At 47.7% G+C, this 19,004-nt stretch overlaps 1 protein-coding gene across 2 annotated transcripts in view; it reads left to right on the forward strand.

The window, feature by feature from the left end:
- LOC144150218 (sulfotransferase ssu-1-like) overlaps nt 1-19,004 on the forward strand; it is a 62,837-nt gene that overhangs the window by 13,499 nt on the left and 30,334 nt on the right. The window contains exons 2-3 of one of the 2 annotated variants that reach the window (XM_077682069.1): nt 5,419-5,621; nt 14,182-14,654. In XM_077682069.1, coding sequence (XP_077538195.1) covers nt 14,199-14,654 — 456 coding nt within the window. In that variant the 5' untranslated portion in view covers nt 5,419-5,621; nt 14,182-14,198. Of the gene's footprint in view, nt 1-5,418; nt 5,622-10,890; nt 11,001-14,181; nt 14,655-19,004 lie in introns of those variants that run through there. The other variant, XM_077682070.1, reaches the window with a different exon arrangement.

Genomic DNA, 19,004 nt, shown 5'->3' on the forward strand with positions numbered 1-19,004 from the left:
AAGTACTTCCAAAGGGAGCCATAATAGGCTCCTATTCAACCGCCTAAAAATTCCATAAACATCACTTAAAAACGCCCTTCAGGCAGTAAAGAATACTCCATTTGGACCTCCTTAAATTCTCCCGAACATTTCTTAACACTCCCTAAATACCTCCTTTCTATAACATAAAAACTCCCTGTTTTGAGGAGGTAAACAAAACCTCCATGTTCCATGTAGTAAAAAAACTCCTAAAAGGAGGACCACTAGAGGACAGGCCAAAAAGAACCTCTATGGAGTATATGGGAGGAAAAAAAGTTTAGAGTACAAGGGCTGGTGTAAGGACCGAGTGTGTTCGTAGTTGTCGGTAGAGTACTGCTTCCGGTCGAATTAGACCCGGGTGGGGAGGAGGCATGCTCCACCTGCTGAGTCGGTACAAGGTGATAATCTCGCTGTAGGTAGTCATGTGTTCCTTCCCCGCGTTGCACGACTTTGAAGCATCAGTGTCGACTTCTGCTGCAGTGCGGTTGGTAAGATCTCACGCTGAAGCATGGCAGTCTCGTTATGGTTGGTGTTCCCCTTCCCAGATATGTGGGGTCCCATGTAGGCGGGGAACCACTTGAGGTAGATGGCGAGGTTGCGCTATTGTATTCGAGAGAGAATATGGGCGGCAGCCGCGCACACATTTCCCCTGGCATAGTTCATTATCGCTGACTTGAAGTCACTGAGGATTGTCGTGGTCGTGGGAATTGTGATGGCCAGGGCGATAGCCATCTCTGTTGCTTGCGTTGCACAAGGAGTCTGAATGGATGCTGCGATCTTGACCTGCCCGTCGTCGCCGCGATCACCGTGGCTGCGTAGATGTTTCTCTGTTGATACTGGTTCCGCATCTACATATACAGCCCCGTTGTCGTTGGCGTGAAGGTCGATCGCAGCTTTTGTCCTAGTCAACCTCCTTTCCTGGTTGTGCTCTGGGTGCATATTTCGCGGGAGCGGGGGCACCCCAAAGTGTTGGCGTATCTCCTCCGGTATCTTGTTCTTAGTTGTCTACCTTTCTCTCGTGGGTGCGAGGTTCGGTCAATGGAGAATATATCTACCCGTTCATGCTGCTGATAGCCTCTCTAGGTGTGCAGTTCGTTGTGCCTCCGCAATTTCCTCCAGAGTGTTGTGTACACCTAGAGCGAGAAGCCGTTCAGTGCTGGCGCTCTGGAGGAGTCCTAATGCGAGGTTGTATATTTCACGCATTGCTGCATTTAGTCGGTGCTGTTCTTGCCGTCTCCAATTGTGGAACGCGGCTACGTAGGCTATGTGACTAATGGCAAAGGATTGTATAAGTCGTAGCAAACTTTTCTCCGTCATGCCTGCTTTCCTGTTTGAAACGCGTCGGATGAGGCGGGATTCAGATATTGCCTTGGATGTGATCTTGGTGACCGTGGCGCCGTTACCGCAGCCGCGCTCTAGTAGAAGCCCCATAACTCTGATTTTGGAGACCTCTCGGATTTTTTTCCCCTCCTTTGTGTGCACCTAGTTGTTATGGGCATAGTCTTTCTGTTTCCGACTCTTTGGCGGTATGATCAGGAGTTCCGAATTAGCCGGGGAGCAAACAAGGCCCGACCCCTCGTGTTGTTTCTCTATTGTATCGGCCGCTTTCTTTAGCGTGTCTTCAATGTGACCATCGCTGCCTCCCGAGACCCAGAGGGTGACATCGTCGGCATAGATGGTGTGTCGGACACCCTCCACTTGTTCGAAGTGGTTGGCGACGCAAATCATGACAAGAGAAAAGAGCAGCGAGGAGATGACAGACCCATGCGGGGTCCCCACGCTGCCCAGTTCATTTTTGGGTAGTTCTAGATCACCCGCGCCGATCTGACTGCAGCGCTCAGTGGGGAAGTCTGTGATATAATTGTATGTGCGTTTGCCCATGTTCAGGTTGGACACCAGTTGAAGGATTGCAGAGTGCCTAACCTTTTCAAATGCACTGTGTAGGTCAATCCTAGTATTGCTCTATTGTCTCTGGTAGAGGTGTTCTCCACTATTTCGTGCTTGAGGAGCAGCATTGCGTCCTGGGTACTCAGCTTTTCTCGAAAGCCCACGAGAGTATTGGGATAGAGTACTCTGGCTTCCAAGTAGCGCTGCCAACGATTCAGCAATACATGTTCCTAGACTTCACCTACACACGAGGTAAGAGAGATGGGCCGTAGATGTTCTATGCTGGGCGGTTTCCCGGATTTCGGAATTAGGGTGGTGGGAGCAGTCTTCAATTGTAGTGGGAGACAGCCTTCGCGTCAGCACTTGTTGTAATACCTCGTGAGAGCCCCCATCGCAGGGTCGTTGAGATTCTTGAGTGCCTTGTTAGTGACCCGGTTCGGTCCCGCTGCCGATTTACAGTTGAGTGTCTGTAAGGCCTCTCGAACTCCCCAGACCTCGATATCGCGATCTAAGTCCTTGTTGACGTTTCTAGAGTATTCCGGGTGATTGTCTGTAGGTGTCGTAGGCAGGTACTATTCGTCCAGCCGGCATTCCACTTAACTTTCTCCCATTTCTTCCACGGCTCTGTGCAGGATTTTATTGAGCGTGTTGTGATAGTGACTCTTTGTCCGCGATTCGTCCAGGAGGTGTCTAACTAGGTTCCAAGTCTTGCTCATGTGGAGCTGCCCGTCGGCTGCATTGCAGACTTCGTGCCCCTTCTGGGTGCATAGTACCTTACAATGGGCTTCTATTTCTCTATTAAGGATTGCCACCTTCTTGCGGAGTCGACGGTTCGTACGCTCCGTCTTCCAGCGGGCCTTTATAGATTTCTTGGCCTCGAGTAGATGGGCCAGGCGGCTGTCCATCTGTGTGGTGTTTTCGTAAGTCTCTATTTCTTTGGTTACGTCCTAGGTAGTTTGGATGACCGCTTTCGCCCACCGCTCAATATCGTCGATTTCCATGCGCTCTTGGGGTAGCGATTTGCGGTATGCGACCCAGTCCGTGATCTTGTTTTCGAAGTGCTGGCGTCCTTTCAGGAAGGGGGACGACGATTTGGAGGACGTAGTGGTCACTCCCAAGGTCTTCCTGACTGTTCCTCTATTGGATGTGCCGTGCATTGTTCTTGACGAAAGTGAGGCCCCTGCTCGTGTTCCTTGTTACAGATTAAAGTCTCCACCGACGACCAGTGTGTTATCGTGGGCCAATCGCGACGCCTTGTGCAGGAGCGCTCTTAAACGTTGCTGGCGATGTGCAGGGTTACTGTATAAGGTGACGAGAAAGGCGCTGTTCTTTCGCTTCTTTCCGGTGACAATTGCTACTGCGCAGTGTTCAGTGGCACTTCTTCCGAATAAGTCCTGTTGTATATAGCTGATCCCCCTGTGTATGAAAATGCAGACCCCACGTCCGACTCCCTTGGCGTCCGCACGGGCGTTTGGCGGGCTTGCACACGTGCGGTAGCCAGAGAGTTTTGTTTGGGCCTCGCTGAGTGTTTCTTGTGTTATGATAACGTCCGGGTTGCGATTGATGTTCTTAAGATGCTGCTGTATGATCGCTTTCTAACTTTGATACCCGTTATACTTCTATTGCCATACGAGGTGATCTTTTACTGGAGCGGCCATGACTGGTAGGGGAAGCGTACTGGCTGTGGCTGTTGGATGACCGACACTGGCGGCAGTCCCGGGGCTATGTCTGTTCTGCTGCCTGTGCGTTGGTGTTAAGTCTTTCAGTAATTGTGGCTAGCTGTGTTTGAATTTGGACGAGGATACTTTGTACTTGTTGGTGCCATTCGTTTGTAGTCTTGATTAATTCATCGAGCCGATCTCCAATCGTTGCCACTCGATCCTCGAGCTTATCCCGCCGGAGTCTTAGCTTACGGTCTTAGGTAGGCATAGCAGCATTCGATAGAGCTGGGTCAACAGCCCAGTCGGCTTGCTAGTCGGCTCTGTTTCAGTCGTGCGCGCCTGCTCTGGAACAGCACATGGGGCGGGTGGCGCCTGCGACTCGCGGGTTTGACGCGTCAGGAGTTTATCCAACTTTTCCTTAATTCCTCTGTTTGTCATTTCGAGGTTTGCGATTCTCTGATTCAATTGCTCATTTTCGCCTCTGAGGGCTTTAAGAACGGCTGATTACGTCGCCGTTCCTGGACTGCGTTGCCAAGAAAACGACAAGCAAGATTTGCACACCACTCCGACACTGTGAAATTGGATGACCAGCAAATATTTTCAGCACAGGGCGCTCATCTTTAAGCAAGGGACATACATATTCGCGCGCAATCATATTTTGGCACTACTTAGAAATAGGGATAATAATGATCACTAATTCCCTTTCAATAGATATTCAATTGATCTTGATATCTAAATTATGTTTTCAATGGCATGCGACTTCAGCGGTGGCGTCGTTCGCATTAGCTAGAACAACAATCTTTCTCCAACGCCATGTGGGCTGCCTTATCAAGCGCACACTGCCCCTCACACTACGTCATACACTTACAGAGACACGTAGCGCCGACGCAAGCGGCGATATGTGTTTGATTCACCGATAAGCTCAGTCTTTGTTACATCGCTTCGGCATAAAGCGTGTTTATGCGCGCGCGCCCACGCCAAAAAATCCTGAGTCGAAGCCGTAGAAGCTTAACTAATTTCTGTTTATTGTCTGCCTTGAATGAGAGAGAAGCACGGCTGTTCTTTGCGATACTCCCCAAACACGTTTCTTGGCTACTTCGGGTGTGTCTATATTCGTTTTTCGTTTTTGTGCTTAGTGGTTAGCATACCGCAGGCCATTCGTAACTCCCTGCTGGGAAGCTACGAATCACTTTGAAGCGACGGTTTCTCTGCCTTAGTTGTACCGTCGTTTCGCTAAAACGCAATAAAGAAAGCCAACATACACAATCGGTTTCTGCAAAGGCTTATTATTTGCTTCAAAAAACCCTCTCCGAGGTCGGAATTGAACCTAGCTCCCTCGATTAAGCAGCCGATGTATACTCGATTGCGCGATTCCTACACGGTCCAAGAACTTTGGATTTTGGACAGATTAAAATGGCCGCTAAAGATACCAAGACGAAGTAGACACAATGAACTCATGCAGGCACCACATATGTGTTTATTGTGTCTACTTCGTCTTCGTCTCTTTAGCGCCCATTTTATTCTTTCCAGTAAGCATGAACCAACTAGCTCAACAAGTTTTGTTAAGGATTTTCGACTTTCACTAAGGTTGCAACGGAGAAAGCTTCGCGCTTCAACTATGTTTCCCTTTAAAAATGCTTCAATTTTTATAGGATGCGTGGTCAGTCCGATTTATATTTTTTATCAAGTGAGAGTGTTAGCATTTTTCCCTAGTAAGCTTCCCACGAAACAGGGTTTTGTAGAATGAGTGCTCGGTACACAGAAATTGCGCTCCATTCTGCTTTATGTGTAATCCTTTCGGCTACAGCGCACTGGGAACAACCATTGTAACTCGTATCGTCTTGTTTTGCAGGAAACTCCAAGGTTCTATCAACCCTCCACAGCATCGCCTCAGCGATAGTTCCGCTTCCTAATCAGCACTCGCCCCGAGGCTGTGAAGGGCAGCGACTCACGAGCCTTGAGGCATAAAGAGCACTGCTGCATCTTGGCATTCGCTGAGTTCGACGTCGGCGCATGGGAAGCAGCCTCTGTGACTAGGATCGCCTGTTTTTGCAGGTAATAATTTTTTAGGCTTTTTTCTGCCATCATTTATGTTCATCTCGTTCCTCTGCTAAATTAGGGGTTTTATGGGTTTGCACGTATGTATTCTGTACAGTATACAATAGTCGACAACTTCGAACTATGGGGAAAGACGCGACGAAATGTGCTAAAGAAGGGGAAGATGTAGGAGACGCGAAAGACGTGCAAGAATATGTTCAAGATAAACTACCGCGCTCAGAGGCAAATGGTGGTGTAAATGACCTCCGCAAGGATAACACCGGCCGTACGGCCAGTGTTTAGAATTGGAGTTGCATAAACAGTGCAGGGAAGACCGAAAACCAACTGCTTAAAGGCACACGCAAAAAAGAAAAAGAAGACACACGGAGACTAACTGGACGCTTGTATGCCCTTTAAAAAAGGAAGAAATATTGTACGCAGAACAAAACCTCACCAACCGTCAGCATTTATTTTATAATTATCTTCCCAAAATCAATATCTAAAAAGTTGGTGACCAGCTAAGGATATTTAGTGCAACTATTGGCTATGGTCGTTAGTGTAATTTGACACAATTTGGCTTTTTATGCAATATTGGTGTGAACGATTATTCTCATGACGACAGTGCTAGTTTTTTAAATCATCTAAGCGCGGTGCTTTACAAAGTGCGATACGTAGAAAAGCCGAGACGCGAATAAGGTATATATTAAATATTATCATTTCATTGCAAACAAGGACGCAGAAATTTCAAGTTCCTTGATTTGGATACAAGCAAGTCTACGGCAGTGGCTTAGTGGATGAAGCGTTGTGTACTGAGCCTCGGCCGCGGGGGCTGCTTATCAGATAGGCGAATAGCTCAAACACCCGTGTGTCGAGATTTTCGCGGACGGTAGAGATAACCACGTGGGCAACAGTAATCGGTAGCCCTCCACTACGGCGCGCCTCGAAGCCGACATGTATCTTCGGCGCTCACTAAGAAGAATAGCATTTCATTCTAACAAGGCCCGATTTATTTATGTCTTCACACAGGACAGGGGCGAAGTATTGGAATATATCTAAAATATCCGTTAGCGTTTACAATTTTTGAGTATTTATTTATTTATTTATTTATTTATTTATTTATTTATTTATTTGTTTATTTATTTATTTATTTGTTATACCTAAAATTCTCCAAGGCGGGGTGTTACATGTGGGGTGGGCGTTTATACAGGGTTTCTTCGATGTGCGTTTGAAAAAAAACGGGGCTGGAGTGGTGGACGACGTTGGGTGGCCGGTCATTCCCTTCATTCCCTGTCTGAACAAAAAATGACCGAAGTTGAGCAGTTGTACGGGCATGCGCAGGGTAAACTGTTGTGGTGGTTAGCGCGGAAAGAGAAGCGATGCGCGGGCATGATAAAATAGGCGTCGGACAGGGAGTGAAAAAATTTATGAAAAAGAACTAATCTAGCGCTTTCCGTCGCACTTCAAGGTTGAGAACAGGGGCTTCCATATTTAAGTTAGTAACGCTTGAGTGGCGCGAGTAATCTGAATATATAAACCTATAGCTGCTCTATTCTGGACATATTGTAATGTTTTATGATAGATTAGATTGGTGTGGTTCCCAGACTGCGCAAGCGTATTCAAGTTTCGAAGGGACTAAAGTTAGATATGCTAAAAGTTTAACAGAAGGGGGAGCGAGTCCTAGATTACCAGAAAAAAAGTATGAAGGAGCCAGGTGGGATTTCCTGCGATTAAAAGAAACGACAAATGTTTTACTAATGTTCAGAGTCATGAGGCAATTCTTGCAGCAGGTTTCAATAGATATTAGATCATTTTGAAGGATCTGGGAGCCATTAGGGCAGTTAATAGGACGATACATCACTCAGTCGGAAGCGAATAGACGGATTCGGGACGATATATTGGTAGGTAGGTTGTTAACATAACTTAAAAATAGAAGGCGACCAAGCAGCGTGCCCTCAGGTACACGTGAAAGGACGGGACGCCTGGTAGATGACATCTGGTTAGAGTAAACGAACTGTTGCCAGATTGGAAGACATTTTTTATCCATTCTATAACTTCTGCGTAAATGTTTAAGCGCCAAAGTTAAAAAAAAAACGCTTGTCAAAAATCTAGGGAGAGTGCATCTACAGGAATATTGTGATGGATACTTCAGCTTATATCGTTAATAAAGAGCGCTAATTGTGTGTCACAGGAGAGGCCTTTCTGAAAACCGTGCTGACTGGAACGGGGAAAATTTACAGAGATACGGGATTTGACTGTTTGAGAATAAATTATGTGTTCCATTATTTTACAGCACACGAATGTTAGTGATATTGGGCGGTAGTGTGAAGGTGAGGATGACAGATCTTTCTTGGGTATGGGAATGGCCTTGCCAAGCTTTCAGTCCCGGGGCACTATTCCAGATGACCGTGATTGCTGGAAGATGTGCGACGATATGACAGCAGAGAGATATTCGGTGTTTTTTAAAACTATAGAATTTTTACAGTCAATACCAGCTGATGACGTCACTTTTAAGGAATCAATGACTTGGATGATACCATATGGTTCGAAAATGACATTGGCCACAGCACGCTGCTCATGGGACGGCGCACTTGGAAGTACACCGGGCACACATGAAAATACATCGTCAGGTTCATCGGTAAACACTGAGCAAAGCGTACAGTTTAGTGTTTCAACGACCTCGAACTCCCAGGTCGGAATGATTCGTTTATCTAATAACGAAATGGGTTGAGCATGCTTTGGGTTTATGGTGTTAAAATACTTTTTGGAGTTTGTGCGTAGCATGTTTGGTAAAGTGGACGAAACGAACGTCCGCTTTGCGTCCAAGATAATGGATGCGCAAAAATGTTCAGTCTCACGATATTTTTCCCACGCGCGATGGTACTTTGATTTTTTGGCTGAGCGGAATTGTCTTTTCTTATTGTTGCTAAGCCGTTTAAATGTATTATTGCGCCATGGCGAAGTAGGCTGTTCTAGAGTGGTAATTGTGGGGATGTACATGTTTACTAGTTGCTGCATTTTGTTGTTGAAGAGCTCCCAATTTTTATCACCAGAACGTTTGCAAAAATGCAGGAGCAACCAATCGTAGAAAGAAGCCAGTTCATCATTCACACCTTGATGATCTGCTTTGTCATACAGGGTTGTTGTTCTTTTTTTACTGTTTTGGGGGGTTCCGTAAGCTGCAATTGAAAGTGGCATGAATGACGGCATGATCACTCAAGCTGCTCGGACTAGAAACGGACGAAACTTTATGTGGTTGGGTACTTCGAAACATATACAGTAAGCTTGATGAATTAGGAGTCGTTCGTGTAGGAAAGCTAATCATTTGAGAAAACTTGAAAGTAAGACAAGTATCTATGAAGTCACTCTCAGTGTTCTGTTTCAACATTGTTAATGCTATGCCAGACCAAGTGATCGCGGGGAATTTAAAATCAACAAGAAGGAGGAGAAGGGCGTTATCCGAGGCCGAAGTTAATAGTGGTAGGGCGTGATGAAGCTCGCCAAAGACAGAAGGATCGGAATATTGGGGGCGGTAGCAGACGCCAATGGTAACGGGTGGAAGTGAATTAAGATTATTTCAAGACTGGAAGGAATGTCAACAGCGCAGCATGGTAAACTGTGATGAGTGGCGATTAACACTCCAAACCCCCCGCCCCCCCCCCCCGACCCCGCTTGTTTTCGCGATCGCAACGGAAAACATCTAAGTCATTGAACAGAGGAAGCAATTCAGAGTCCAAGACATATGTACTAAGCCACGTTTTGGTTAACACGACTAAGTTACAGTCGCTTGCTTGAATCAGGCTCTGCTGGGCATCGCATTGGGGAAATAGGCTCCTATGTTGTTATAAATGAGCGAAGTATAATTTACGTTGGACTGAGCAGGGACCCGCCGCGTTGGCTCAGTGGCTAAGGCGTTGTGGTGCTGAGAATGAAGTCGCGGGTTCGATTCCCGGCGCGGCAGCCGCTTTTCTGATGGAGGTGAAAAGCAAAAACGCCCGTGTGTGTACGAGATTTCGGCGCAAGTTAAAGAGCCCGAGGTGGTCAAACTTATTCTGGAGCCCTCCACTACGGCCCGTCTCATCGCGTGCGTTGCGCCGGCGCGTTAAACCATACAATCAATCAATCAATCAATGTACTCAGCAGGGATTTTTGTAGGAAGCTACGGAGCACGTGGGACTACCGTATGCGTAGTCGGATCAAAAATGCAAGTGACTTTATCGATATGTTAATTTTCGGTATGCAAGTTTAGAGGGTGTGGACTGGACTTTGGGAAATGCAATCAGCTTCTTGTGTATCAAACGGGTGTTGGCAGAGTAATACTGCCAGATGGTGTATGTAGTATTTTTCAGTTTTTTTGCCTTAGAAGGAATGTGGTCCTTATGTTTGAACTGCGTGAACGTTACTATGATTCATCTATTTTGCTAGGCTGACAAAATCCTAGTCGATGTGTGCGTTCGATATCAGGTGCGTTGAGCGTTACATTGAGCGTATCTTTGTAGTGATTTATGGTTAGTTCCTCACACTGGGCCACGTTTTCACGTTCGGAATCAGTGTTTCCACAAAATATAAAGCTGTTTCGTCCGGCGCGATCGTTTCAATAGTCAAGACTACAGGTTTGTTCCGATATGTGTTCAGAATTTTTAACAGCGACTGAACAATGACGTCGATGTCTGCCCTAAGTGCGCCTACGGCGGCACTTTCCTTTTCTAATTTATCAAGCCGCTGGTTAATATTGTCAAACATATCCACATTCCAGGACAGTCTCGTTTGGATGCCTTTCATTTCGTTCATTTTGGATGCCTTTCATTTCGTCCTTGATTTATTCTAATTTCATCGAAAGCGCCAAGACATCACCAGCAGTTTGGGTGGAAGCGGAACGTATAGTAGGCCTGGATTTTCTTTATATCTTCTGGAAAAAAGCAGCAGGTTTAAAAAAACAGTATGAGTATTGGTACAAGGCAGGAATACAAAACCGTGGGCTCGGCAACCCTATCAATGCATAAAACCGTGTTCGTCTGGCAAACATAGAGTAACGGTTTGCTACCTGCAAAAAAAACAAGCGTCGCAGGTAAGCGTCCGCCATTCTTTACGTGTTGCCGAGCCCACTGATGGGACCATGAGCGGCGTTGGGGCTTTCATCCTGGCGGTGAGGTGTCGGTATCGAATTGGTGACGTAGTTGGCACGTGACATCCGGGAGGGGGCGAAGCGGGGCAGATCAGGCGGAGGTTTGGCGGTGCATTGCGCATCACCCCGGTAATTCTTCGTTGAGGGTGGTAGCGGCACGCGGCAAGTGGATAGCGGCAGCGGACCAGGCCTGCATCGGTACCTTGAGGCTCCCTACAGGAGGCCGGCGGGACACACCCCCGGGCGACCATCTGCACGAAAAACAGTTGTCGCAGGTAAGCGTCCGCCGTCCTTGACGTATTGCCGAGCCCATTGTGAGTCATAACGACTTTGGTTCTCGAACATTCTTAAAGGCAACAATACTGTCTAAGTAGTTTATCGAACCAAAGTGGGGACACGATAATCATTATTATCTTTGTTGGATAAAGGATTACTTTGCTTACACTGTTACAAATCTTTGGTAATGAAGTGCGAATTCAATATACGCATGAATACATAAGAACCCATACGGAAAGAAAAATTTACGATCCCTGCCTGAGGAACGTTTACAGAGGCGAGAAAGCCAAAAGGGCGCTCAACCTTCGCTGAAACTGTGTTCAATTAATCTTCGAACCTTCCAAGAAACAAATCGCTAGCGAAGAACTAACCCTTGAGTCGATTTCTCGCCTACTAAGCAAATGCATTACCGAATGATCTAAATGTAGCCGATACGCGATTTATGAGGTAAATTTATAGTGTTGTATTACGTCTTCACGACCGAGGCGTGTATTGCTTCACCTAGAACCGTTCCTTCTTCGCGGTTTTCAAGTAACCGTTCCGAGACAACGAAAGCCCAGTTCCACGCACGCGCCGTATGTCTAGAGATCTTGTCACAGGTTTTCGGTGGGGCATCCGGTCTATGGGGAAATGCATTAGTTTCTTGAGAGGACGCCATCAGTCGTACTAAGAATGAGTTCGCTTTAAAAAAATGTATTGTCGTGCAAGGAGCCCGAAAAAAGTCGGCTGATTGATCAATTTTGTCGTTTAACGCGCCGACGCTACAGAGCTGATGAGGCGAGCCGTAGTGGAGGGCTCCGGGTTCATTTTGACCGCCTGGGGATATTTAACGTGCGCGTAAATCTTGAACACACAGTCGTTATTGATTTTCGCCTCCATCGGAAAAGCGGCCGGCGCGGCCTGCAATCCAAGCAGTGTCCTGGTGCTTAGTAACACAAACAAAAAAATGGCAAAGCTTAAACTAAGTCGAGCAAGGCTGGAACCCCAGCGAAGCTCCAGGATTTCTTTCTATGTAACCACTGAAAGACACGCCACCACACATTGCATCAGGTTTGAAATTGGTTATTTACCTGTTTCGTCGTCGTCATATCCATCTGTACCATCGACTGTCTCCTGCATGACTTGAGGCCCGGATTGCTTTGTCCGCTGCCTTTCACATTGCGCACAAAGTGTAGTGCGTCAACGCGGGCTAGAACCGCCGGCAACCGGCTTCGCGAATAGGGCCTCTGTAGCGCGAGCTGTCCTGTGCTTCTTCCTCGACGCGCGGAGGCATGTGACCTGTCTTCTTGATATTTTTGCGAGTGCCATGCGTAGGCCTGGACGACGCCGGGTGCTACTCGTAAAATCGGTGCCCACGAGCTCGGTAAGCGCCGAGAGTAACTGTGACTCCGTGTTTTTTGATGACGTTGCAAATTTACGGACAGCAACAACAGCACCGCTGTCCATTTTTAGGCTAGGATATTTTTTCCTACTGCTACCCTTCTTTACATTGGTTTTAAAGTAAACCACTGAATTCCCCTACCGGGTTCCGGGGTCACCGAGCGACGGTCCTAAAAAGGCCCATACGAAAAAAATTAAAGTAATAAAACAGTTGAATTCGGGACAGGTATTCGAGCCCGGCGCAAAAGAAAGCGACTCTAACACGCATCCCCTGCTGCACGCCCGAACCTTGGATCTAGCAAACATAAGGTACACCAAGTGAATGCATTTTGGCTGTGACCTAGAAATGTGCGTTTGGGATATGTACTACTCTGGAGTGCAGCTATAATTTGAACATGATAATCACACAAGCAGCATCGCACCTTTACTCTCATAGCGTTTACGTAGGGCTTCCACAAGCGGTGAGGAAAACAAGCTAGAAGGAAACGACTGTAACAAAATAAAGGATAGTGACGACCGTAAGGAAACGACACAATAGCACTACACGAGTAAATGGAGCTTTCAATAGCTCCCATGTACCACGCGAAGTACAACCGGTTATACCCAATTGCAACAGTACAAAAATAGGGCCAACCGGCTACTACAGTTGGCACTACCGCTGCAGAATCGGAGCGGGCGCGGGAAGCAGCGGTCAAGCGCCGGATGTGGTCGCTACCTGAGGTTGGTGGCGCCGACGAGCGCTTCAAGCGCGACTTCTTCGATCGCTCGTTCGGCCGCAGCTGTAAGGTCAGGCTTGCCAGTACGCGACCGTGTTGGGTATGCCCCTCATGAAGGCCATGTCGTTACAGAGCACGCTGCCCAAGACCGCTCGTCCGCCCGTTTCGAAATCCTGCCGCGCGAATGCATTGGTGGTAGCGTTGGTGCGGAACGTCATAGTCTTCTCGGAAACTTTGTGCCGCATGGCTTTCATGGCCATGTACAGCACGTGCTCCGCTCCAACACCGCGGCATCGATATGTAAATGATTACACCTTATGTGTATATGAGTGTATATAATGGCATCGATGTGTAAATAATAAACATCGTGTATATAAGTGTATATACAATCACCCCAATAACAACGTGTCGAGTCTTTATATGATATGTTGGCGAATGTTTCACGGTTTTACCTATAAGCATTGGAGCTTCGCCCCATTCACTTTGTGGAGATGGCGGGATTTTTTTTTTCGTGCGCGGCAGGCGCCTTTCCGCGTCATTTCGATCTCGTAATTTTTTCTAGCACGGCTGGAGCCTTTTTGCGTCATTTCGAACGCGGCGTTTCTTTCTAGCGCGGCCGCTTATTCCGTTACTATCGTAAAAATCAACCCAACGAGCGTTCCTAAGAAAATGAACGCAGGGGTTGCCGGTTGTATAGGCTACACAGATTTTGCCTGAAATTTAGCTGCAGTTTTCTTTACGCTAAATAACGGGGAGGTGTATGACAATTGCCAGCGGTTCATGAGGTTTGAACGGTTATGACTTTTTAAACCGCGTAATTTTCGAGGCCTCAGCGTGACTCCCTGACGCCGGTATAGAAGGCTCCGCTTGGGTCCGTTATCTAGCTGCGCCGCCTGATTCCGGCAGTCGCATCGAGCGTTAGTCCGTTAGTCACTATGGGCTCGCCTTGTAAGACAATGCGAGCCCATAAAGTTCTCGGCACTACGCATATTTTGTGCGTACCGGAAACCTTTTCTTAAGAATTCTTGCACAGCTATCGCCGCGGCTCTTTTTATATCTGATTGCCTTTTCAACTTTTTTACAGATATTCAGAACATCACCATGGACTTTGATTCCTACCGAGACATTGATGGCGTGTGGATGCACAACGTTTTTCGTGAAGAAAATGTCCGCTCAGCAATTAACTACAAGCCCCGCCGAGGAGATGTCTTCGTTGTGACGTATCCGAAGTGCGGCACTAATTGGATGCAGTACATTATTTGGAATATATACAGCCGTGGAAAACCCCCGACCGACGTCGGCGAATACACTCTCAACTCGCCGTTCATGGAGATGACTGGGGCAAAAGCCGCTGAAAATCCATCAAGATTTGGCCCCATCGCGACACACCTCCCTCTCCGAGCTCTTCAGCCAGTTGACATGGCCAAGTACATCTACGTAGCGAGAAACCCATATGACTGCGCAGTTTCTTTCTACCATTTTATTTTGGGTCTGACTCCGAAGACCATCACAGATGTCTCATTTGGAACGTTCCTGGACAAGTTCCTTGCGGGAAAAGTAAGTCACGCCTTTTGGTTTCTTGCGTTCCTGTTATAAGGAGACCACTCCCTCTAAAACAGTAATGAATGCAATTCTCGGTGAGCGCGACCACTGGCGGCGCGGCGAAGCGCGCCTCCGTGACGTTGGCTTGGGGATCTCGCATTTGTCGTCTGCTTCCCTCTGGCCCACTCTCCCTGCTGTTTCCTTGCGCCCGGTTGACTATGATGCTTTCCCGCACCAGATATTGCGTATAGGGACCGGGTGGCCGTTGTATGGCACCACCGTCGCTTTAGCCAACAGCGCCACTCGTGGCAAACGGCTCGTCAGTGGAAGGCCGGTGGCGGTCAGCCCAGCGTAGTTGTGCATGGCTTTGCGTCTTTCTGCTGCGGAACGGTTTGCAAAGCGTACATAACCACAAGGGCTTCTTTGAGATCGTTAAATCTTGAAAGTACAGGTGACCATTACGAGGCATGCCTTGTGTGTGGTTTACGCCCTTACTCAGTAACTACGAATAGCAGACGACGCTCAGTGCGCCAAGCTGGAAGAAAAGCCGGAAGTGCAATTCCAGTCGTTCGTGCAAACTTTTCATGCCTGCATGCAGCTTGGCGTATCGAGGAATATATTGCCGCTAAATACTCCTCCAAAGCCGCTGTGTGTAGCCGATTCAGGAATTCTGCGACGCTGGCCTTTCACACTTGGTGACGAAACAGCGTCGTGCACAAGCGAAAAACAAAGTTGGGGGGGGGGGGGGGGGCGAGGGTGCCTTCTAAGATTTACCACAAAACAGAAATTGTGATGGACGACACTTTGTAACTTCATTACTATTGTAGAAACGTGTTTGATTTCAAAGAAATACGTTTACTACAGCCATCCCTAATCGTTTACAGAATAAAAACCGCATGATAGCCGAACGTTATTGCTTGTCGTGAAAAAGCATTGCTTTATAAGACTTTCAGTGGTTGTTGGGTAGTTGGTTATTGGATTTTTAAAAACCAATTCCGGCGTGGCTGAAGAACGAGAGACAGAAGGGTGCCTAAAACCAGTACTCACAACTGAATGCTGCGGTCGGTTTCGTGGGCCTGCTCTCTACGGCATGCCAAGGAATGTGTCACACGGCGGTTGCGTGAAATAACTCTTTGCTGACATCCTCCACCACGCTGTCGGCCGTCCGGGCATACACACACAGACACCAGCACCACACTCCGCGTCCCGAGTCCGAGTCTCCCCAGCCCCGCGCTTCTCTCACTCCACCGCCCGCTCCCACACGCCCACTAGCGCCATCTCTCCGGCGCCGGCATCTCCAATCTTGCGGCCCGGTGGCCGCACGGTAGGCGAGGAGGGCGAGGAAAGGGAGCTCGCGGCGAGTGGCTCCGAGCAACACCCTCTAGGTGCCAAGGCGCTTCCCACAGTTTACAAGCTGCCACCTACGCTTAAAAAATCATGCACTCATCCGTCTAACAACGATGATGGTTTATGGCAAAGCTTTATCATGTGGGTTTTCTTGTTTGCCTTCTGGGTTTAAACTTTGACTATCTGAACTTCAATTTGACGACCTGCACGCAGTTTGGTTCTTTGATCGCAGCGTCTTTCATTTTGACCCTTTCCCATTCTATTTCGCACAAAGAAAGCTTCTTGTTAAACTGTTGTCATGGTTAGGCGGAAAGGTGCAAGATATTGCTGTTTAATATTGCACTTCCGTCACCCCTGTCATATCCTAACTGCTTCCAGTGTGTGTAAATGCGTCTGTGCTTGATTACTCTCGCTGATGCACCCCTATTGAAGCAACTAGTCACGCGTTTTTGGTTTCTTCACAAGCCATTACACGATTTTTTTAGGTACTCCGCCAAGAACACTTAGGCAAGAAAAAAAACGCGGGTTGAAGTTATTACTGCTACATTTTTTAACTATCGGCCAGCCTTTATTCCACGCAAGTGGAAGCGGAGGGGGGATGGTTTGTAGCTTACACTGTTGGGTGGTTGAATAACTTTGCCCATTAATAAAATGACCACTACAAACGCCAAGCAGCTCTTTATTGCTTATCTCCAACCCCTTAAACGTAAAAAAAAATCCTACTCGGGATGCCATTCGGTGAATTTAAGAAATTTACTGTTACTGTCTTTTCCTGAACTGAGAAGCCCGCCCACTAACCAGCTTGATTTTGCTGCTCAAGTTTTCTCCTCCTCCTTAATATCCTCCTCCGCTTCAGCGTCTCTTTCACTTCCTTCTGCCTTGCGGTGCCCTAAAAAACTTGTTATGGTGGTGTCTGTAAGCAAATAGTACGTTTAGGGCGCTTTAAAAAAAGCTGCGTCCTGATAGAGCGCTAGAACGCCAACAAGAGCTATCCGGGGACGCGGTATTGCGCGCTTCTTCGCCGCTTTTATGGGTGTCGACGACGGCAGCAGCATATCACCACTGTCACCTCGGAGTAAGTCAGGCGCAAGTGAATTATTTTGTCGCCCCGCTTAGACCTGATACTGGCACAGTGAGAGGTTGGTTTTGTTTCGCAGCACTGACAACGAATGGGGCTTTGTTTCGAATATATATTCGCCCTAGAGAAATAGGATTCGCGAATGTAATGACCTTATACCTGACATTAACTCGTGCCTTTTATGGGAATAGAGGCCACGCGAAAATGTTAAGTATATAAAAAGGCTCTGCGTCGTGAAGCCTATGCCCCTTCACGCATGATAGCGAGAACAAATGTGGGTTAATAAAACCACGGAAAAGTAATATATTGTGGAAGTCCAGGAGAAACAAAATAGCTGGAATGCGAATGAAAAAAAAAACAATATAGCTTCCTAAATGCTAAAAAAGTTCTTGTAAACTTACGTCTGGTAGGACTCACCTGACCACTAGATGCGAAATGCAGTGCTATTTAGCAGGACATGGGGAGGGGGCGGGGCGGTATGAGGACGCTTAATGATCGTTTGGTTCATGGCGGAGCGAAAAAAGGAAAGGACGTTTTAGTAATCACACGCACACAAGCAGCGCCTTCCTTTTATTTTGATTTTCAACTTTAATGAACAGCTGATTACTCAAAGGACGCATTTTTCCAAGTAGTTACAAGCGATAAAAAGTGTGTGTCGTTGGAAGAGTGTGGTATCTGATAAAACCCTCTGATTTCACTTTATTGCTAGGTTCTGCAGGCTTCCTATGTCATATGACAATGTTTCGAGGAAGCGTTTAGTCGGACGCGGATTTAGGCGGATGATAATAGTGAATGTTTGAGAATGCTCACCTCGCCACAAGACGACCCAGCAGTGCATTCTTTGTCGTGTGCTGCTTCCGTCATATAATTTTGCATTATCCATCGTATTTACTTCGTAGAATGTCCGTGAAACTTATGCCACATTCGATTGTTCATGGTTGTGAACAATATCTGAGATATGAAGCGTAACTGGTGAGCTGTGCTCCACTAGATTATGTTGCACACGAAACCGATTTACATAGTATTGTATAGACGTAGGATGAGTATCTGAACGAATGCTGTTTACAGAGGTACTGCTAGTAGATTTCAGGGCCGTGGAATTGCAATCAACTCCATGCATATTCCGGTTTCGCGAAGCCGGCCTGTGACACACACATGGCGCTTATGCGGGCCAAATATAGACCGTTCGAATGAGGGCACCGTCATCTTGCGTGCGCAGCGCCCTCTCGTAGCTGGCCTGTTTGCTGTCTTGGGCGTTTGCTCCGCGGCGCATGGGCGCCTGCGGCGGCTCGGTGAATTTTCCGTTGTAGCGCGTTGTACGTTATTTTAAATGCAGAGCATTTCAGTAACTCACGATGTCACCCGCGTTGACGTCCGTAGTCGTAGTCCGCATCGCTCCCCGTCGGTCTGGCATTGGATTGGATTCGATTGGATTGGCGTGGATTCGCTTGGCTTGGCTTGGCTTGGATTGGGTTGGTTTGGATTTGGATTGGATTGGATTAAAGTGTATTGTGTTGGATTGTGTTGCGTCATAGCCGTGCCACGTTGCGTCATAGCCGCTCCACGTTGCGTCATAGCCGTGGCAGGGGGTTCACGGCACGTTTCACGTTTCACCATCGACTTCATCGACAATGTCTACGCTGGAAGAGAAGGCGGCGCGGCGGCGTGCTGCGGATGCTGAGCGCAAGCGCCGCAAGCGAGCCGCCGACGCCGAACTTCGCCAGCGAGAAGCCGCAGCCATTCGTGAACGTCGGGCGGCGATGCGGGAGGGAAAACAAGCACAAAAGGAACAGAACTCCTGCTGGCGCAGTTTCAGGCAGGGGGCGCGCCAGCACTGCGAAGGCGGGAAATTTGAAATGCGTTGGGTGGTAGCAGTGAGCGGATAACGGCACTACAGCCCGTTATGGCGAGTCAGTGCTCTGCATTTCCGACAGTTTTCA

This window comes from Haemaphysalis longicornis, unplaced genomic scaffold (genome assembly GCF_048455015.1).
Source record: "Haemaphysalis longicornis isolate Haplotype H1 unplaced genomic scaffold, Haemaphysalis longicornis Haplotype H1 scaffold_8, whole genome shotgun sequence".
Lineage (NCBI taxonomy): Eukaryota > Metazoa > Arthropoda > Arachnida > Ixodida > Ixodidae > Haemaphysalis > Haemaphysalis longicornis.